The 23,024-nt window shown below is 38.6% G+C and overlaps 1 protein-coding gene across 3 annotated transcripts in view; it reads left to right on the top strand.

Annotated features, from left to right (window-relative positions):
- Positions 1–23,024, top strand: part of PCSK5 (proprotein convertase subtilisin/kexin type 5) — a 442,208-nt gene that overhangs the window by 106,016 nt on the left and 313,168 nt on the right. For all 3 annotated transcript variants that reach the window (XR_001793338.4, XM_051858772.3, XM_008256582.5), the window contains exon 4: positions 22,472–22,615. Coding sequence is in view for 2 of the 3 variants with exons in the window: in XM_051858772.3 (XP_051714732.2) it covers positions 22,472–22,615 (144 nt within the window). In the remaining variant the exon portion in view is untranslated. The remainder of the gene's footprint in view (positions 1–22,471; positions 22,616–23,024) is intronic.

Here is a 23,024-nt window from a genome sequence, read left to right as displayed (position 1 = left end):
TTTCTTTGCAGGCAAATAAATGATTTCCATGTCACTATTATGAATCTTATTCCACATGCAATAATACTTCTGAGGATTCTGAATACAAATGTCCAAAGTCAAGTTGTTTTAAAAATATTGATTTAAGCAAACTGAAAATGGGTACTTTACTGTAGGGCTTCTCAGAGATATTATTATCCTAATATGCTTTGAGAATTGATGAGAGCAATATTGAGTCAAACCGCAATAAGCTTGGCCTGAACCTGTCTTCATATTTTAAAGGATAAAGTTTGGCCCAAAGTCACCTCCCTACATAGTGAACTATAACCCAGCTTGTTGTATAAACCAATTATAACCTAACCTAGAGCATATCTTTGTAACCAACCAACTGAGTCTCAACCAACAACATAGTAAAGTTTCAGCCAGAATCAGGCTGCTGACTGATCATACCATGTCCATGAAAAACAGAAGCCTACTGCAGCCAATCAGGTTATGTCACTTCCTTTTCTCTGGCTATAAATACAGCCTGTACATGTGGTGGGGTGGGGCATTCTGAACCAGCTTTGGTCTGGAATGCTGCCACATTCTAGGATCTCTCTCCCTCTCTTTCTTTCTCTCTTTCCCTACTGAACTTTGTAAATTTAACTATTCTCAGTTTTTCTTTAAACAATAAGTAGCATTGTTTCTAACCTATTTGTACAGAGAATATATTTCTACAAAACGTTATTTCAATTGATAGTGAGTTATAAGTGATTTAAAAACATCAAACCAGGGGAAGAGAAAATGAATTTATTGGAGTCCATAGCTGACTGGCATGTCTCTCTTGATCCAAGGAGTAATGCAGGTCTCCAGGGACCTGATTCTTTCTGCCATACATGTACTCTGATCTCTGCAATTGTTGGATCCATTCTCAAACGAACTGTGTTCACGGTTCTAAGAAAGCTACTGTCAGAGGTTCCTAGCCTGAGTCTAATGGAAAAATTGAGAGCATCTGCCTTGGTATGTAGTGAAAATTCTAGGGGGTACATGTTCTTTTCCATCTCTCCTCATCTCTTTCTTTATTGTGATCTTGTTTTCTGACCATTGAGCCTTGGCTGCCTTGTCATGATGCCTCTGGGACATGCGACGTAAAGAGTGTATAGTGTGTGAGAGGTAGCAAGAGTCTAGAGTGCAATGGGTGGCCTTGGAAAGGAAGACAACCCACCCCAACAGGAATCTTGGGACCTAAGTAGGCACCCTTGTCACATGTGTCCCATAGTCCAAGTGATGGCAGATGTTGGTGGAAAGCCCTCACCAGACAGCTCTCCAGAAGAGACAGCTGGTGTGCAGTCTGGGCAAGGCCAAGCTTGGAGTTGGGTGGTCTGCAGGCAGCAGCTTGGCTTCCAGTTGACTCCTGGGGCTGTGGACACAGCCGCCTGTGTCTGCATCATCTTGTGGTCTATTGTGGCAGGAGCTCTGTGCTCTGTACCCTTTGAGGCCTCACTTTTACATAATATTTTAAAAATTAAGTCTGTCGTGATTTTCTCCACAGGTTTATTTTGATAAATTTGAAACCTGCAAATAATTTGAAAGAATAATATGATGAATAGATTTGTTTGATTTACCTGGACTTGCTAAAAGTTAATATTTTCTCTTTCAATGTGCACACATACACATAGCACACATTTTGTTTTTCTGAACTCCAAAAGTAAGTTGCAAACATTGTGAAAATGTACCCCTAAATATATCAAGATGCATCTCCTAAGAATTATATTCTGTTGTATAGCCTACATTTTCATAACTATGATAATTAATGGTAATTTTCAAACTTATTTTTCATACTTAAATTTCCCTAATTGTCAATTTTTTATAGTTCCAGCACTCTAAATCATGTGTTGTCATTTCCATTCAGTCTTTCTAGCTTCTTTATCTGGAAAAGCCCTCCTGCCTTATGGTGCTGGATGAGTAGGGAGTGGACTTTGATGTTGATGATTTTGTTGAGACCAAACTTGTGGTTTGTAGAGTAAATCTCACCTTAGATGTTTAAAGATTAGATGAGGAGTTAAAACATTTTTGAAGCAAAAATTACTCAGGTAGGGTTAAGCCTTTTTCAGTGTTTCATGTGTAAGTTCAGCTTTTGGTTATGTTAAGTTTGTTCAGTTGGTTGGTTAAGGTGATATATTCTAGATTTCTGTATTGTAAAGGTACAGTTTGTCTTTATAATTAATAAGAGATCTGAGGGGTGATAGTTAGAAACATATGAATACCCTATTTCCTAGCAATGTTTCCCCAAGATTTTAGCATCTGTTGATGATCCCTTCCTAAGTTAATCGTGACATCAGTGGCTGCCTGATTTTCTAATTCTGTAATGCCTTCTTCACTGCCCTTCCTGTATAAACATCATTATGAACTCGTGAATTCTTCTCAACTGTAGTGACTCATTACTGACATTATTCTTTTTTGATTCTTAAATTATCTTAAAGTTGATGAGGAAGATACGTTTTAAATAGACTCATGTCATTTTGAGAAGTCCGTATCAGTTTTCTTTTTTTTAGCACTTCCTCCTTTAGGAGACAACAAATGTCCACTTTGTATTTTCTCTGGCTCAGATGTAGAAATTGCCATTCTCTCTAAGCAGATGACTTGTTGAAATGGGTATTTTAAAAAATCAGGATATTGGTGGTAAGGATGTCATTGGTCCCAAGCCCTCTTTCAGTGGAAGGAACTAAAAATACATGTCAGGAGTTTGTAGTAGCCCCCCAATTACAATCTAATGCCCCAGCTTATTCCTCTTCCTGATGCATTTCATATTTCCTTTGTGGGAATCATGATTTTCAACAATCTTAATAATTTATTACCATCCAAACAAAATACTGTTGGAATTACTATACCAATATCAACAACAATAGAAGCTCTTAAGTAAAATTCAAAAATTTTTTTTGTCCTTAGAATGTAGTTCACTGAGTTGTGTAATTCAAAAATTACTAAATGAATTCTTTTGTTCTCTGGGATTGAGACCTGATTAGTTTGTTTCCACTCTGTTCCATTTTAGAGCTCCCTTTCCCATCTTTACATATAAACTTCATTAGTTTAATTACTTTTATCTTGAAGTATTTGTAACATATGGGTCAAGGGAAATACATAGAATACTATACCTGCATTTTTTTCCATTTTGCTGTGATCGGTTAATACATTCCTGGAAATCACTCCACATTAGTTCATAGAGATATTTATTCTTGGTCACAGCTCTAAAGTGATGGTTACTATCATTTCTATAACTGGAAACCAGTGAGTAGGCAGTTACATTATTTCCGGTGTTTTGCTTTCTCAGACACTTTCTACTCAATAACCTGTGGACATATTTTGTTATTGTTGGAGGTATATTTTCAGGGTCAGTTGCTCCCAGTAGAATTATTCAGATACAAAGTACAAGCAGTGAAGGCTGGAATACTTTAAGCTTCCCATCAAGTATGTTTGAGAGTGCCTTCACCTGGCTGGGCTATCAGTTTCTGAATGCTGTATAGTTTGATGGATGAGAAATTGTGTCTCTGTATTTTCTCTGAGATTCACAGCACTACTTTTCCTCACCTTCTTATTCTTATACATTTGAATTGGTTTGTTAGAGGAGTCAAATTATGCCTTCTGAGACAGCATTGTAACTTTTCTTTGCTAGAGACTTTTAAGCTTGTTTTCATTTATAGATATGACTAGCAAATTTAATCTCAACTAGATCAAATAATTTTATGCTGTATGTATGGTTTGTATTATACAAGCATACTTCAAAAGGTTTGTGCGGAATAGAATCAAAAGTTATTATTTTGGTAGAAAAATTTTGAAACCCATGCATAGTTTCTTCATAATACACATATTTCATAAATTTTTGTGACCCCCTCATATTATTTTTATTGTAACTTAATATGTGGTCTGTTCTTTGCTTTTGAGAAATAATCTTTTGGATTTGGGGACAATTTGCAGCATTATCTCAGTGATAGTTACAAATAACTTTTATTTGACCCTAGTAGCTTTTTCTTCACTTAGGCTTCTATAGCTGGCTTATCAGCTTTAAATGATATCCTGTAATTCTTACTTATAGAACAATTCACCAGCCTTTCCTATTTACATGTATCTCTTTTCTCTTTCCACTTTAGTTGTCACTACTTTGTCAAAACACATAGCATACATATCTTTCTCCATGCTGCCCACTTTTGCTTTAATCTTAGCTTTACAGTTTTGTATTTCATGGTTACCATTAATTCTTTTGCCAGTCATATTTTGGTTGCATGAAACCCATCTTCTGCTAAATTACCTAGAAAGGGTGTAAATGCAGGATACCCTGAGTTTTTTTGTTTTGTTTTGTTTTGTTTTTTTGTTTTTTGTTTTTTTTTGACAGGCAGAGTGGACAGTGAGAGAGAGAGACAGAGAGAAAGGTCTTCCTTTGCCGTTGGTTCACCCTCCAATGGCCGCCACGGCCAGCGCACTGCGCTGATCCGATGGCAGGAGCCAAGTGCTTCTCCTGGTCTCCCATGGGGTGCAGGGCCCACGCACTTGGGCCATCCTCCACTGCACTCCCTGGCCACAGCAGAGAGCTGGCCTGGAAGAGGGTCAACCGAGAAAGAATCCGGCGCCCCGACCGGGACTAGAACCCGGTGTGCTGGTGCCACTAGGTGGAGGATTAGCCTATTGAGCCACGGCGCCGGCCACCCTGAGTTCTTAATTGTGTAAAATATTTTCTGCAGTCTTGCTATTTAAGGGATAGCCAGTTGTTTTATTATTATTATTATTGCCTTGCAAGTGACTGTGGTTTTGTTGTTGTTGTTTGTTTGGTCTAGAAACCCAAGAGATGATTTTCCTTAAAGTGTATTGTTAAGGCCGGCGCCGTGGCTCAATAGGCTAATCCTCCACCTTGCGGTGCCGGCACACCGGGTTCTAGTCCCAGTCGGGGCGCCAGATTCTGTCCCGGTTGCTCCTCTTCCAGGCCAGCTCTCTGCTGTGGCCAGGGAAGTACCGTGGAGGATGGCCCAAGTAGTTGGGCCCTGCACCCGCATGGGCGACCAGGAGAAGCACCTGGCTCCTGCCTTTGGATCAGCGCGGTGCGCTGGCCGCGGCGGCCATTGGAGGGTGAGCCAACGGCAAAGGAAGACCTTTTCTCTGTCTCTCTCTCTCACTGTCCACTCTGCCTGTCAAAAAAAAAAAAAAAAAAAAAGAGTATTGTTAAAAATTAGTTATAGGTGAAGTATATTAGATTTTCTTTGTCCATTTCCTTTATTAGTTACTTTCCCTTGGATTCTCTTAATCTCTACATTTCTTTTTGTCTTCTTTCCTATATTCGTGCCCTTCCTCAATGCTCCTGGATATATTTTCTTTTTTAAAAATTTTTTTATTTATTTGAAAGGCAGAGTTTCAGATAGGCAGAGAGAGAGAGAGAGAGAGAGAAGAAGAAGAAGGAGGAGGAGGAGGAGGAGGAGGAGAAGAAGAAGAAGAAGAAGAAGAAGAAGAAGAAGAAGAAGAAGAAGAAGAAGAAGAGAGAGAGAGAGAGAGAGAGAGAGAGAGAGAGGTCTTCCATCCAGTGGTTCACTCTCCAAATGGCTGCAACGGTCCGAGCTGTGCCAGTCCAAAGCCAGGAGCAAGAGCTTCTTCCAGGTCTCCCACAGGGGTGTGGAGGCCCAAGGACTTGGGCCATTTTCCGCTGCTTTCCCAGGCCATAGCAGAGATTGGATGGGTAGTGGAGCAGTCGGGACTTGAGCCAGTACTCATATGGGATGTTGGCACTGCAGGTGGTAGCTTTAACCAGCTATGCCACAGTGCTGGCCCTGGATATATTTTCAAAACAATGAAATATGGCTGATGCTTCTGGATATATGAGTCAGTTCTCTTTTGGACATCTTGTAATATGGTTTTTATTTCTAATGTAACAGTGTTCAGTTTAGTTCCAGGTTTTAGTCAATTCTATTTTCATATTTTCTGGATATTTTTCAAGATTTGTTTATTTATTAGAGAGAGAGAGAGAATCATTCATATACATCCTGATTCACTCCCCAAATGCTTGCAATAGCCAGGGCTGGGCCCGGCCAAAGTTAGGAGTTATAAACTCCATCTGGATCTCTCATAATAGTGCCAGGAATCCAAGTACTTGGTCCATCATCTGCTATCTCAAAGTCCCATTAGGAAACTGGATCAGAAGCATGGTATAGCCAGGACTTAAACCAGCATTCCAGTATAGGTTGTGAGGGTCCCATGCAGTGGCTGAACTTGCTGCCCCACAACACCTGCTCCATTCTGGAGATATTTTTGCCGATATATGTTTTTATGTTTTCTGTTTGAGCTGCATTTCCGTATCAGCAGATTCTAATTTTGTATATTTAATTTAGGTTCAAGTGTTGTGTTGCATTTTTGTTATATTGCAGATCTTTGGGCAGAATTTTTATCAGCTACAATATTTGATAGTCTTAGTATTTTTTCTTATGGGAACATTGAATGGATATTTGTCTACTTGCTTCTACTCATTTTGAAATGACTTATTTTCTTAGAACAATTAGTAGCAATTATGCACAGAAAGAGATGGGAGTTTAGATGACTTATTAAGTTCTGTAGTTCCAGAGTGCAGTAGAATATTGATATAGTAAGGTTCACTTATTTTGAGCATGTTTGGGGGTTAAATGGGGGGAAGGCAGATAACCCTCTGATTCTGTGATTCTCAAGTTGCTTCTGTTGGACTCTACTTTTCCTCTCTTTCTAATGCCTTCTCTGAGAACAGATGTCTTTCTGCAGCTGCCAGATCTGCTGCTCTGTGTGTTGAGCTCTCTGCTGGTCTCTGGTCTGTTCTCAGTATTTCCTTGCTGATCATGGGCCTTTTTGTTTTTGAGGTTGTTTTTAATCTGTGTTTCACCATCAATGGGATTCTGCCTCCTCTTTACTTTTCTGCCCTGGAGTGGTCTCAAGAGCTGGTTCTGCTGTATTTGAATATTTTTATTCTACTGATATGTAATTTGAGGATCATTTTGTTCTCCTTCTACTTATGATGGAGATATGTGTTTAAAAATTGTTTATATTTTCTCCTCCTTTGGTCTGTATGTGTTTTTGAAGGCTTCATGGAGGGATTAAGATATAGGTTGCTTTCATTATTCTGTTGGGACCAGGGTTAGATTCTGCAGAGCCTTTTCTGGATGTGAAGAAACTGAAATCTTACTATTTCCTTCTTTTTACATTCTGATGGTAGCCTTCTTAATTCTTCCTTAAGGAACAATAATGCAGTTGAGTAAAGTTGGAGACATCAAAGGACAAATTATTATCATGCCTCAAAGTTACCCTCTGTTAGACTGGTGCTACTAACAAATGAATGCATGAGACATACTTATGCCAACATGTTTTTTGTTTGTTTATCTGAAAATCAGATTTAACTGGGCATCTTGTATTTCATCTAGCAGCTGTAATTTAAGGAATAAAATATTCGTTACTATTCTTCATATTCTATTCTGCACAGAGCAGAAGCAAGGTATTTGTTGAATTAAAGATATTAGTTTAGTAACAAACTTGGTGATCCTACCATGTGTTATTTTCTAATGAAATCTGAGGATACGTTTTATTTAAAAAATTCATTCTAATTCTATTTGATCTCAGTCCAACTTGGACTAATGTATTCCTTTTTCTCTGTTACATGAACTGATATTATATTTAATAATGGTGATGTTTATGTTTCATGTTTCAAATAGCCTTTAAAAACTCAGCTACATTAAATGTTCTGTCACAATGTAAAGCAAATATAGAAGAGAAGGATAGATTATTTATAGCCAGATCCATGTAATGGAAGATAGATAGATGCTTGGAACAATTTCATAAAAGCTGATGAGGAACCTTATTTCAGACTGTGTCTATTTTCTATCTTATAAAATTATCCTCATTTTTCCCAGCTTAATAGCCCTGGGTTTATGTAGACTTGGTAGAGATCATCTAATTTCAGAGAAGGTAAACTCTTCCCCAACTCTCTGGGGTAACACAAGAATGGTCTATGCCAGTCATGGGACTCATCTGCTCTTCACCAGGAATGAGATCAAGGTGCACCAATAACTCAGATGCAGCCAAGCCACATCTGCTAAAGGGGCTGACCGAGACACCACTTTCCTTAAGGGAAAGCCTTTTGTGACTTCTTCCTTTCCACATGGACCACTGGTGAAGAGTGCAGTATGAGCAGCTCCGGCAGTCATCTTTCAGGGAGGCTCTTTCAGAGGTTAAAGGGACTCCAGCTAAGCCTGGTAGCTAAGAAGGTAGAGTCTGCTTCCTAATTTTGCCATTAACTTGGAATCTCCTACTTCCAGATTTCTTGAGTGAAAACTAAATACCTGTTCTCACTGTGGTCAACTGGGTTGTCGTCTCCTTGCAAATGAAAACATTCCAAACTAATATAAACTTTTCACTGGAACGTAACTTCAGGAATTTATAAGTTAAGCCTGTCATTTTAAAGATTCTAGTTCTGTTTTTTGTTGTTTATTTATAATTATGATCTTGAGCTACTGCGATCTACTATTTATTATTTGCTGTGCTGCAGGATGAAATGGAAAGAGGTATGTTTTCCACTATATTGACTGAATAGGTATGAGGGGTAATCAAAACTCTGTGGGAAATTCTTAAATGACAAAACTCTGCATGTATTTCAAAAATTTTTGTACCAAAATATACATTATTAAGATGCATATTATGACAGAACTGTTTATGGATTTCAAATGTTCTCACACCAAAATTGTCTTTTCCTTCCATTTTTTCTATCCACTTTTTGAAGTACTTTTATATTTAGATCTCTGCAACTCCAGCTCAACATCTTGTAACATCTGGCTCCACTTTTGTGGCTCTGAAAAGCCCTATCCTAGATCAACAGTGAAAACATGTACTGTCAGACATGAGGGTGTTTTGGACCATGATTGTCTGCATTAGTTATCCATGAAGAGCTTGCTAATTTGATAGGCAAAAAAAGAGAACAGATGCTTTGAAACCTGTGTTCTAAAATATGTATGTTGGCCTGGTGAAAAGAAAGCTGCCACTCAGTTGTTGAATTTGATTGTGTTAATATTATGCCTTTCATTAGAAAATGGGGAAAAGTGTCTCAGATTACAGCAGCAGTATTCCAGTTTAGCATGAATATGCTAATATGAGATTTAGGGGTTACTTATAGAGGAAATCCAATGTCTTTACCCTTTATGAATATGTACCACTATGTTTGGATAACTACTTTTCTGGAAATATTATTTTTCTCTAACAGAAGAAATTCTGTTGGATGCTATTAAAGCAAGTTGTTTGGTGAGATCCTTGAAGGGATTTGACATTTTTTATTAATAAGAAAACATTTGCAATTCCACTTGCTAGTGTAGGATAAAAATGACTTTGTTTTCTTGCTCATTACACTCCAGGGCCTGCAGAGAATCTCTGCAGGTCGAAGAGGCAATCCTCCCTGTAGGATGTTTTATTGAGTGGCTAATCAAATGTGTTGTGGAACCCTTCATCTTTTGTGAAGCCTTTACTACTCGCCACATAGTTACCCTCTGTAGAAGAAGCCTTAGAAACATTATTGGCCCATCCAAGCAAAATGTTTCATTTTCCTTACAAGCAACTTGGTAGATTTTATGATAACATACATCTTCAAGTGGACAGTGAAAGCAAAAATGTCAGGTAGATTCTGACAATTATTTTTACTCAGTCTAGAAGGAATGGTATTAAAACCGTCTTTTCATAGCTATCTGAATTGATTTTGCTGATTATCAGAGGCTGAGATGGCTTTTGCCTTGCCCTGTAAGTAGATTTATTTTTCTGTGAATACATCACAGTAATCGCACCTATCATACTCTTTATTGCTGTGGGTTTTTGTCATAAGAAATTCTTTATTTTTGCATTTTTTGTTTGAAATGTGAAAGGTTTTTGTTTTGCTTTTTAAATTTAAATGGCAATAGGTCAGGAACCTTAATTTTGCTCTGACTTGCTTTTTCAAGGCTGGAGTTATTGCCTGGTGTCTATAAATGCCTCTTTTCAAAATGAAGTTTCTGTGTTTATTGAATATGTCAGCTCAATAAAAGCAAAATTATGAAGAACTTAGGGTATAAATTTAATAATGTATTTCTCATAATGTTATCTTCAATGTCTCTTGCTTAATTTCCTTTATAGCTAGTGCTATGGTCTCTAATGATATTGTTTGTCTTATTTCTCTACTTATTTGTTATCCATACACTCCAGTTTGAATTTATATTTTGTGAGAGCCAGATCATGTGTCTTCTCATTCCCTGACGTGGACTCATCCTTGGGTATTGGTTGGAAAATAAAACACACACATGCCTACACACGTGAATGAATAAATCTTTTTACAGTTAGGAGATATGAGTAACTACAGTGCGACTGCTATTTTTCTAGCTACTACAGGATAAAACCACTTTAAAGTAGATGTTACACATCATCTCTAGCAGATAATGGTTCAACTTATTTTCAAATGGTATGTATCCAGTAGAAGAAACCATATGTGAAATCCTGAATTTTGTTTTTTCTTGGGCTAGTCAGCCACACAATCAGGAGGATTAACAACTGATACTTTACAGCAGAGTGTGTTGCTATGATGTCTAATAGATAAGGTATAATAAATGCCTTTGCAACTTAGGATACTTGCAATTCATGATGATTAATCAGGATAAAACCACAATGTAAGGTTAAAATCATCTGTATGTCCTCTACAAAGATATTCTGATAACTCAACTGTAACAAATACTCACTAATAACTGAATCCTTCATACAAGGTTGAAAATTCTCCAGATGTTCATGAGAGTGAAAAAGCCCTGCTAACTTCCATGGCAGTCTGGCCTTCAGATGCCTCTAGCCCCAGGGACATCTGACTGCAACTGCACGTGCAAGCTCAAATTGTGATTCTGCATGTGCAAGTTCAAATATGATTCTATGAGAATCACAGAACTGTGAGTGGAAATAATAAACAATTATTTCCAGCACTAGGTATTGGGGCAATTGGTTTGAACAGTATAGGAAAAAGTTGACAAGGTAAACCTCAACTATGGGTCTTCAAGAAATTTTGTCCTTTTCTAAGTAGCATATTTAGTTTTTGTATTTTTATTAAGATAAAGGAACAGATTTCATGTATTTCATAGACACAATTCTAAGACTGTAGGCCATTATATATATTTGACCTAATCTTTGATTTTATGAAAACATAAAGACTAGTTTTACTTGAAGAATTCATTTTACCAGGAAAAAGAAAAGATTTTTGTGTGCCAAATTGGACTAGCGTGTTGGCAGGAAATCAAAGTTCAACTTTAATTTTATCTACAACTGATTATAGACCATATGAGTCTTAATTATCCTACCTATTCTATGATTGCTAGATTCTAATACATGTGTAGACATATTGATGATGATATCCCCTCTTTTCAGAATCTTTGTACTACAATTGTTATAGATTTCTCCTATAAGGTAGATATATTTGAGATGATAACATTGAAAAGCATGGCAAAAAAAACCCCTTCAGAACCTTTGGAATACTCATAAAGTTGTCAGTAGTCTCACTGAATTAAAAAGAAGTAAAGTAAAAAACCCAAAAAGACTTATTTGGAATTTCATATCCCTTTGTTTTATATATAATTCCAACACACTGTGTAAGTCTTTCTTGTGCTTTAAGGGTAACTACTTTACCAATTTTTTGATGAGAGGAAGATTAGGGAATCAGCCACTGCTAATACCTAAGACACAATGTCTTCTGCTCTGCGTGTTGAGTTTAAGTAGGTTAAACTTGTGTTCTATTAGGAAAGTTTAAGTGGTTCTGGCTGTTGAAGGAAGTGAGTGTATTGAATCATCAGATGAACATCACTTGAATATCCACAGCTACACATCTGATCCTCTCTGCCTTCTCTATCCTTTGTATTCTCTTGCCATCCTCATGATGTGGCTTTGATTAAAAGGTTGACTTAGTGAAGTTCATGTGGCTTTTACTGTTCACAAGCTCTGCAGGGTCCTGGAAAGAGGAGCATCGTTCAATAAAAGTGTGAGACAAATTAAAATGTAAGCCTACAGGTAATTATTTTTCTGTCCATTTGTTTATATCCCTGTTCATCTGTTCATTCATTCATCTATTTAAGAGGCAATCACGATGTTGTTAAAATCCTAATTGTGAAATGACTGAAGGTTTGGGAAGATGTTATGTAACTACAAGGATACTTCAAACAGCTGTGAAAAATGGAAATAAAAAATTTGTTTTGGTTCAAAAAATTTTTGAAATTCATGCAGATGAGGAGTCTTCAAAAAGTTCATAGAACATGATCATTATGCGAAAGCTATACATGTATTTAAAAATATTTGCACCAAAATAACTTATCTTTTAATTTCATTTTCCATAAATTTTGAAGTACCCTTATACATCACTGGTCTTCATTATTTGTACAACTGAAAAATGGATTTCTTTCCTACCTGAAAAACAGCTGCCTCTGCCATTATTCTTCATAAGACTATTGTAATTTGAAGTAATATACATTAGAAAGATGATGTATTTATAAAAATTTCAGATATTTTTCAAGTGACATTCAAATTCCTCCTTCTCAACCTCAACAGTTTTCAACATTAAAAATAATTAGTTTCTCATGTTTTCTCAAAAATTCTTCTGTGACTTTGAAAAAGTAAAAGCAGTGATACAATTGAGTTCTGAAATTTATTGTTGTGCTTGTCCAAACCATACTGCATTCAGCTTATTTTAAAGAAAGGAAGACATTCTCTGTTCTACTAGCACCACCTCCTGAGATCTTGGTGAGTAAAGAGGAGGAGGAGTTTCCAAGCAGATTTATGCACAGAGGGAACCAAAACAGAAGAGATCTAAGCAAGCAAAAGTTTGTGAACAATGCAAGCAAATTACATTTTAGAAAGGAATGAAGGTTGCTGACTGCTAATGTTCCCTTAATTATCAAGTAATGCAGCTCAGTTGCTTTTCAAATTCATTTTTATGAGTTCCAGTATAGGAATTGTTTCTTGGCTTTTAGGCACTTAATGGAAACATTTTAATTAAAATCATCCCTCAGCAAACACAATTTACTAATTGCACAATTTGAGGAGAGTGTAGTATATTAAGAAATATTTACTTCTTGATTCATAGGCAGGCAGGAAGAAAGTCATTTGGTAAAGCCAAGTTTCCTCTCAGCCTGTGGAAGAATTTGCTAAGTGACTGACACAAGAAGACAATATTCAAATCAAACCGTCTACTGAAAACCAGAGGAGGGTTGAGAAATGTTCACTTACGTCATGCCTATGTTATTCCAAAGCAAACTGACTTCTTCACCCCTGAGCTCCTTTCCTACCAAAAGAAGTTTCCCACCAGACCTGAAGAAGATGATGGCTCACTTGTCACTATGTTACCTCTTGTATGACTTCATCTGCCAGGAGTATTGAAAACTGTTAGTGGCACATCAGAATAGCCAGCACCCCTGAGTGAATGCCTCCTTCACTCATCTAAGCCCCTGTGGAGGCTTTAGTCCCTGTACATCTCCTATGTTCTTTCTTGAATTTTAATTGATAGTTTTAAATAAGTAGGTGCTATATTCTGAGTCAATTAGTGGAAGGTGAAGATATCTGGATCTTATTTGTAATTTTTCTATTAGCTATGGTGAAATGTCTTGACTGTATCAATTTTCCTCTTCTACATCTTAAAATTCACTCCTCCTTTTTCTCTTAATATCTTCTCTTTTCTGTTCTCCAAAGAACAAGAACAATTCAAGATATACCTATACATTTATAGATAAGTAGATATGGCTTCAATGTTTTTGTGCTCCAAAATAAACTTTTGTATTTCCATTTTTCCATGAAGTATTTGAAGTTACCTTTCATAGAAAGAAGTATGAGAGAAGATTTATCATGAACTATTGACTCACATCAGCAGCGAGACTGAGAAGTCCATGATCTGCTGTCTTCCCTTTGGAAGCATAGGAAACCCAGTGATAAAGTTCCAGTCTAAGCTCAGCAGCCTGTGAACCAGGGAAGCCAATGGGGTCCCAGTTCAAATCTGAGGGCCCGAGAATCAGGAGCAATAATGACCAAAGGCAAGAAAAAGATGGGTATCCCAGCTTGAACAGAAAGCAAACTCATCCTACTTTTTTGTTCTACTCGGGCCTTCGGTAGATTTGGTTGATATCCACCCACATTGATGAAGCAGTTGTGTTAACCCAGTCTATGAGAAAACAAAACACAGGAAATCTGAGATGACTGATGTGATGAATCTTGGCTGTCTGAGGAGAAATACACGGGGCTTCTACTGAACACACAACAGTCTCAGAATTTGCTTTAGCATCATATGTTTGACACGTGTAGGTACCATCACTGCCCTTCTTCAGTTACACAGTCCCTTCTTCTCTTCCATGGAAGCTGTGTCAGCTGTGAGCACTGATTTTCTCCCACTCTTCTGGTTTGGCTTAATTCCCTCAGACCAATAACCTTCAGAAATGCCCACTACAGCTTAGGAAACATTAGTTACCCCTTAGTGCCAATGCCAGGTGATGTAACTGAAACCAGCTCTCCAAACACTCATATAAGATATGTAAAGATTCCTTCAGGGTTTACTATGTTGATTTATTGATTTTGCTTTGTTAAGTGTTTTTAAGATTCGTTTATTTGTTTGACAGAGTTACAGAGAGAGAAAGAGACAGAGAGAGAGAGGGAAAGAGAGAGAGAGAGATCTTCATCTGCTGGTTCACTCTCCAAATGGCCACAACATCCAGGGCTGGGCCAGGCAGGAACCAGGAGCTAGGAACTACATCCAGGTTTCCCACATGGCTGCAGGGTCCAAGGACTTAGGCCGTCTTCCACTGCTTTCCCAGGCATGTTATTTGGGAGCTGGATTGGAAGTGAAGCAGATGGGACTGGAACTGATACCCATATAGGATGGTAGCATCACAGGCCCCTTGTTAAGTGTTTTTATGACTTAAATTTTGTATTTCCAGATGAATCATGTTTATAAAGATTCAGAATGTCACAAAACAGCAGTTAGACTTTGTTCACATTACTAAATCTAAAAGCCATCCAGTTGTCTGTTAGATGAATTTGAGAGACACAAAGAGAGAGAGATGGACAGACAGAGCTTCCATTCACTGATTCACTCCCCAGATGCCTATACTGGCTAAGGCTGGGCTAGAGCCAATGCCAAGAGCTGGAAACTCAACCCAAGTTTCCCACGTGTCATGTGAGTGGCAGGAACTCAATCAAGTATTTGAACCATTGTATCTGCCCCCAAGGGTCTGCAATAGATGGGAAGCTAGATCGAGGAGCCAGAGCCAGGTATCAGACCAAAGCATTCTGATTCAGGACACTGGTATCTTAATTGGGAGCCTCAGCACTTGCTCCCTGCTTCAATTTCTTGATCCACAGTTATGACTAGAATTCAGAAACTAGATTTATTGTGTTTTCCTCTTTTTAGGCATATCTGCACACCACTGCTGCCATCTTCCAGCATCCACTGTTTTCTGATGTTTCCTTGATATTATGTGGTACATGTTTGAAATTTTGTATTTGAGAACCCTTCCTTTGTCAAAACTACATTGTATTAGGTGGAAACTATGATTCTAAGCAATATCAGAATACTGATATAAATGTGAAGAGTGAAACAATGTTCGAAGGAAGCTAAAACACATGACCAGTGTACTGATAGGCAACTGGACATTGTCCTAAGTCCCATCTAAGTCCCCATCTAAGTCTCCAACTGAACACTGCTCTGTCTTGTACACCCCATCTAAGTCACCTCCCCCAGCCTAAACTCAAGACCATAAGTGGGTATCCTAGCTGTTCTTACAGATCATCAACTGCTCAGTCAAGTTTCCCTCAGCTACTTCCAGACAACGAGGAAAACCATCATCTCATGTCTTTAAAACACAAAAAAGCACACACACACAAAATACCTGAAGTTTTTCTCCCTTAAACTATTAGGAACACTGATATCTCCTATGAATATGCTATCATCAATTATGACATTATTGTAAAAAAGCAGCCATTTGTTGTACTTTATCTTCCTTAATGATTATTGCAACTCTCTGTGTTCAAACTACTGATAAAGTTTTAACAATGTAGATGACATGACACAGTCGTCCAACTAGAAGGTAGTGGAGGAGGAACTCAGAAACCTCTTCTGCCATGCACCTCTTACTTTGCATCCTTAGCTGCAGTGCTGATTTGGTTTTATTGAAACAAATCAGGTTTCCTTGGAATTTCTGGATAATTCACGAATTAAAGAATCCTCTGATCTATTTTGACTGGGGGCATTTGTGTGTGTGTGTGTGTGTGTGTGTGTGTGTGTTGGATAACAGATTATTGAAGTCCATCAAAATGGCCCATAGTTACAGTAATAAACATCTTAGAACTGAGCCTATCTAGATTTTCAAGAATTAGTAGTCTTCTTCAGGTTCAGAGACACAGAATCTACTTCATCTCCCTGTCTCTCCCTAAAGAGGAACCCATCAGCTTCTGGCCTTCTTCACAGAGGTCCAGGGTCCAGTTCTTGTAGATAGCCTGGAAAAAAAAATGGTGGAAGAAGGTCTTTTCCAAATTAATGCAAGAGGAAATGAAACCCTTGTCTGTGACTGCGAAGAATAGATCTAAGCCTCAGTGCTTCTCGGTTGTTTCCAAGTATTGAGAAGCAGGTGTCAGACCCACCGGAAGAATTGATCTTATGGGAAAGTGAGTAGGACTGGCAGTGGTGGGCAGTTTCCTGCTGTGCTTGATCTGCCTTCAAACGGTTTGAAGTTTCTTGTTACATATTTAGGAATCTATCTACCTTTCCAGGGGATGCAAATATTTACACCATGGAAACTGGTAAATACTACAAATAAAAACTTAAAAAAAAAAAAAAAGAGACCTGATTACCAGCATATCATTTCCTGGCTCATAGAGAAGTGAAATTCTATTATTGAAAGTATCAAGTAGAAACTAGATGTATTCTTAAAAAAAAAGATTGCAATAAATGGATTGAGGAAAAATTATTAAGTATTTAAGGTCCTGTCCAACTATTTTCCATTATTTGACTGCACTGATTCTAGTACCAAGGCCAGTGTGATTTCTATTGGAGTTTCCTTAGTGGAGCTGTGTTCTCCCATATCCACCTATAATCTGAATTTGTATTTGCTTGGCCTTATTCTAAACCCTTTCTGTTTCAGTTTTCAACAGAAGAGTTTCCCTTGCCTTATTTTCTAGTGTCAGACTACTTGCATGAATCCAAGTTCCATGACTGACCAGCTGTTTGAACTCTGGATGGTTACCTAAGTTAATTAAGTCTCATTTTCTTTGTCTATTAAAAGCAGGTTATAAAAGCATTCAAATGTTTGCTCTAAGTCTTAAATGACACTAATCCACATGAAGAGATTAGTACAATGCTAGGGCATAGTAAGGATCTTGTAGACATTAGCTGCATTTTTACTTAAGGGAATATTAGTTCTGCTTTTCTCAATTTCTTATAATTTCTGACCTCTACATTTTATGGAATTTTCAAGTGTATGCAAGGGGTCTTCAGAAAGCTTGTGAAAAATGCCCACTACAAAAATGCTATCCACTGGGGCCACTGTTGTGGTACAGTGAGCCAAGCTGCTACCTGTAACGCCAGCATTCCACATGACAGTGCCAGTTTCAGTCCTGGATGCTGTGCTGTCAGTCAGCTCTCTGCTGATGTTCCTGGGAAGGCAGCAGAGGGTGACCCAAGTACTTGGGCCCCTGCTGCCCCCATGGGAGAGACCCAGATTCCAGGCTCATGACTTCGGCCTGGACCAGTGCCAGCTGTTGTGGCCATTTGCGGAGAGAATTATTGGATGGAAGAACTTTCTCTCTCTGTTTTTCTTTCTCTCTTTCTCACTCTGCTTTTCAAAGAAATAAATTTTTAAAAATAAGAAAGAAAATAGTATTTATGGATTTCAATTTTTTTTGTACCAAAGTAAACTCCATTCCACTTTACCACAAACTTTTTAAATACTGTAAGTTTCTTAATTTGTGACTAGCAAAGGTTTTTGTGTTTGACTCTAGTTTCTTATTAATATTATGTAATCAGAGTTGTGATCAATTACTTGATCACAGAGTTGTGAACAATTAATAGTAATGAACAATAGATTTTTTTCAATATCAGCAAATTTTTGGCAGCATATAAAATAGTAAATTATTGGAGACTCTCAGAATTTAGAGAGGCTTAAAAAGAATGACCTTAAGTTGGTATTTAACCTAGCCATTGTAAAGCTCCACTTGGGATGACTTCATCCCATAGCAAAGTGTCTGTGTTCAGCTCCCTGCCCCACTTCTGATACTAACTTCCCACCAATGCATACCTTGGGAGGCTCCAGTGATGGCTCAAGTAGTTGGGTACCTGCTACCCATGTGGGAGATTCGGATTGAGTTCTGGCTTTAGCCTAGCCCAGCACCAGTTGCTGTAGGGCATTTGAGGAGTGAAGCAGTAGATGGGAAGTCTTTGTTTGTCTCTTTATCTCTCCCTTTCTGCCTCTTTGAAATTAAAATAACAATTTTTAAAAGAATGACATGGAAGCTTACCTCCCCTCTGCCAGTGCAAAAAAAAAAAAAAAAAAAAACCTGATGGCGAGAATAAAAGAAACCTTTATTTTTTATATAAACTCTTCTTTCATTGGGCAAGCACTGTGATATATTTATGAAAACTCAGGGATATACCCAGAATTTATCAATAGGATAGCTTATAACCCTGTTTTGGAAAAGGACCTTTCTCGTAATACAATCCCATTAAAATTTCATTCCTGGAAAGAATAAGTTCTTATAGATGAGATTATTTCTGCAGGATATTTCCTGTCTGTGTGTCCACTGTCATTTCTTTTTTTTTTTTTTTAAGATTTGTTTATTTATTTGAAAGCAGAGTTACAGAGAGACAAAGATAGAGAGAGAGAGAGGTCTTCCATCTGATGGTTCACTCACCAAATGGCTGCAGTGGCCAGAGCTGCACTGATCTGAAGCTAGGAGCCAGGAGCATCCTCCAGGTCTCTCACACAGGTGCAAGGGTCCAAGGACTTGAGCCATCTTCTACTGCCTTCCCAGGCCAAAGCAGAGAGCTTGATTGGAAGTGGAGAAGCCAGGATTTGAACCAGCGCCCATATAAGATGCCAGCACTGTAGGCGGCGGCTTTACCTGCTATGCCATATTGCTGGCCCACTGTCATTTCTAAGTCCTTAGTCAATTGTGCCTAGAATATCACTGAAACACATTATTCAGAAGTGAAGGTCCACTCACTTATTATGAATATTTATTTGCGTACCCTGTGCACATGTGTTATTTTCTTCAGCATCAACTATGCTAAAAGTTTCTGACTGGCCCCTTTTGTGAATGCCAGGCTGTGAGCTGCATGTGTGGTAGTAAACAATTCAGATATTAGTCTTTAGTTCCAGCTCCAATAGAGAGCTCCTCAACACAGTTGAGTACATTTGAAGGAATCCTGGCTAATGTGTGTTCCTTTTGCCTTTGGGTGTTGCTGTGATGTAGAATCCTGGCAAGTAAATAGGGTTTGGGTTAAAGATCATTCCGATCAGGCAGTTTAAGGAAATGATGAACTCATTCTCATTCATGGCCAGTGTTGGGTGACATCAAAGTTTTCCATAATCCTTGCTCTCGGGATATGTTGAGTATATGAAACAGCTGCATTAGAAATACATTTAAAAGCCTGGCTTATTTGAAATATGTAAAAAAATCCGAGCTGCACATTGTTGATTTAGGATTCTGATTTAAGTGTCCTGTGATCTTATTCCTCATACGCAAGAAACACCTAGGCTTTGATCAAATATCTTTTTTTGACCTATGACATTTTGGCTGTTTGCTATATTAGATTATCCACATGGAAACATCAATTGGATATTTCCTCTCCATCACCTCCCAGTGATACTATGGTGGCAGATGTAAAGAATGAAAGAAAAAGGTGACACAAGAATATTTAATGGTAAAGTCAGGTTCAACAGAAGCAGAGGTAGAAGAAAGAAACGTAGTTTCTCTACTTCCAACACACATGTTTTCCACAGATGGCTGGTTTTCTTCAATTTTCATAATTACAATTTCAGGCAGCGTCCCTCCACTCCAGCATGGTTATCCCATTTGTGGGTTACCCATTTCCTGTGCATTTCCTTCCTCCAGCCCACCTCTTGGCCACATTAATGTTACTACATGTCATAATTGATACCACAGGTGGCCACAGCAGGTTCTGAAAAGAAAATGAAATGGAAACTTGTCAAAGTTGCTTTGTGTTAAATTAAAATATTTGGTGAGGAGAAACCTAAACTCTTGGCCAGAATGAAGCTTCTGAAAAACATAGGCATTTCAGAAGTGTACACTATTTCTTTCATTACCATCTGTGTTAACCAAACATTACCTGGCTTGGGTATCTCCGAGGAGGTGAGAGCAGTAAGCATAATGGCTGTTTTGAATGTGGAAATAAAGTTGAAGCTATGTCCTCATTTCTGGTGTGCACCTAGCCGGTATTTCTGACATGCTAAATTAGACTTAGTTTAATGCATGGTCTCCTAGAGACTTACCATCAGAGGGACAAAACTTACACTCTAGAGTCAGCAGTCAATATTTCCACAGACTTCAGTGAGCAGGGTTGGATTGTGAAGAACAGAGTGTGTTCCTAAGTTCAAGGAAGGGAGGAAAATGATTAGGTTGAAGAAGGTTTTGTGGGGGAGGTAGGTGTAGAACTCTGCAAGGAAAACTGGAGGAAGGGAGGAACGTGGAATTTGGAAGAGAAGAGCAGAGTGGTGTGCCAGGAAGAAGTGAGGAAGGTCAGGGGAAGATGCACATGTTCCTAAGTCTGTATAAGCCCCATACTCAGTGAGAGTGCCGTTGTCTATCATGAAAATATGGGTGCATCTTGTCTTAGAATGGTTCCTTGCAATGCCTCAACTATATTTATAATGTTCAACCAAAAGCAGTCTCAATGGGGAATAGCTTGATAAATAAATTCATGTCAGGGGGCAGTGAGGGTGTCTGCCCTAGTTAACATTTGTGTTGGAGGGATGAGATTTGGAAAGAATGGAGCTTTCACTTAGGATGTACTAGGAATAAAATCCGAACCATGACAGGCAAAGCCTTGACTGATTGGACCTTGCCTCTGTTTCTATTTTGCTGCACTGTATGCCATTCTCTCACTTGTTGTCTGAGCAAGACTGACCTTCCTTGCTAAGCTCTTACCTACATTAGTCTTTGTGTTGCTATGTCCCTTCCCATTAGTCCCCAGTCTCACGAGAAGACCAGCTTTTCCTCATCAGCCACGGACCAGCTCGTGTTTCACTTTCTCAGAAACTGGAGTCTTTTTCTAACCATCCCACCTAAAGTAGTGAACTCAGCACAGCATGCACCAACATACCACCTTCTTTACTCCTATACTGCACATGGAGCACTTTGAGTGATCTTTCTTCTTTATCTTCTGTGTTACCCCTTTAGGACAAGAACCTCATCTGCTTTGTTCCCAGCCAATGCCAGTATGCAGTAGGTGCTCAATGAAGTGTGTGTTAAATGAGCCTGTGACCGTGGGATCTCTGTTAGGCTTATTCCTATCCCAAAGCGTTGAACTGTTTGTTACAAAGCAAGAGGGAAGATGTGAAAGGCCCTGGTGGCTGGTGTTGCTATGGAGTTAGAGGGCCACACACCTCTCTCCTTTGTTCTTCCACCAAGTCCTAAGTACTTGGGAAACAACAGGACTCCGAAGAGAAGCGTATTTCAAGGAGATGGAATTTAAAGGAACAATTGCATGGTTGGTTAAATGCTGATAAGTTATATCAGGAAAAGTTGTTGGCTTAATCCATTTCTAAGTGTATTTATAAGTCATTGCCATTGCAGAATGAAATTCCTACTCGTAATGAGCTAAGGTTCCCTGTTTTACGGCCTGTCCTTTGAAGCCCTCTCATTTTCCTGTGTAGGGCACCTTTTGGGACTTTGCACTCTTCCCCGCCCCCTTCTCAGAGTAGTGCTGAATGATTATGTCTAGCCTTTAGAAATTATAGCATACTAGCCATTGTTAATTCAATGAAAGAAGTTTAGAAAACCTGTTATTTTTTCTCACTCATGGGTTCCTCACTGTAGCACACCCCTGGCTGACTGTTCAAAAGCTGCCAGAGTTAGTTCCTTTTGTAGCTGGATTGGCTTCCAAGTTCCAAGGTAAGAATTTATTAAGTATATGCCCTCAGTTTCATGGTTGGAATTTATAAATTAAATGCTGCGATGCCTGTTTGTGTGCCATTAGTACATGATAATGACAAAATGATACATCCATTATTTTGCTATTGGTGTGTATACTTTATGTTTTTTTCCAAAAGATGTGTGGGATTAGAACAGGTCAGAGCGAGTTGCAGAGATTTCTGTTTCACTCACTTTCCCCCCATTTTTCCATCTTTCTTATTACAATGTTGGAGATCCAGCACCAGGCAATCCCTCAAATTGTTATTAATTTAACTTACCTCTTAACAAGAGGGTAATTCTGTCATCTCCTCACTGTTCAGAAATCTGCAATGTCTTCTTCCTTCTTTAGCACTGCAGTGACAACACGCATCCCTGCCAGTCAGATATGAACATTGAAGGAGCCTGGAAGAGGGGCTACACGGGAAAGAACATTGTTGTCACCATCCTGGACGATGGCATTGAGAGAACCCATCCGGATCTGATGCAAAACTATGTGAGTGTTTGCTGTGGGTGGACTCTCTTTCCTCCTGGAAAGCAGGGAACCTCATATTTGGATAATCAAAAAGGGGACATGCTACAACAAATGTAGATACCATAGACTCTCCCTTACAAAAGACAAGCACATGGTGTACAGGAAGCTTGTGATTACACTTTCAACCTTCCAGTGCCTTTGATGTTTTGACCTACAAGAAGCAAGCAATAAGGTCACAGAATCCCTGCCACCAGCGCCATCTGCTACCAGCAGCATCCACTCTTCCCAGCAACCCAGCCAGCAGGGCAACATTCTTGGTTTCCTTTATGAAGAAAAGTGTCCTTAGAAATTTTCCCAAGTTGTTTTGCTGTTTTCTTTCTCTCTACCTCTCCATCTTGAAAGGATGGTAATGATCAGCTTCCCTGTAGTC

The sequence above is a fragment of the Oryctolagus cuniculus genome, chromosome 1 (assembly GCF_051225735.1).
Source record: "Oryctolagus cuniculus isolate XC-2025 breed Fujian yellow rabbit chromosome 1, ASM5122573v1, whole genome shotgun sequence".
Lineage (NCBI taxonomy): Eukaryota > Metazoa > Chordata > Mammalia > Lagomorpha > Leporidae > Oryctolagus > Oryctolagus cuniculus.
This window is presented reverse-complemented; position numbering and strand designations above follow the sequence as displayed.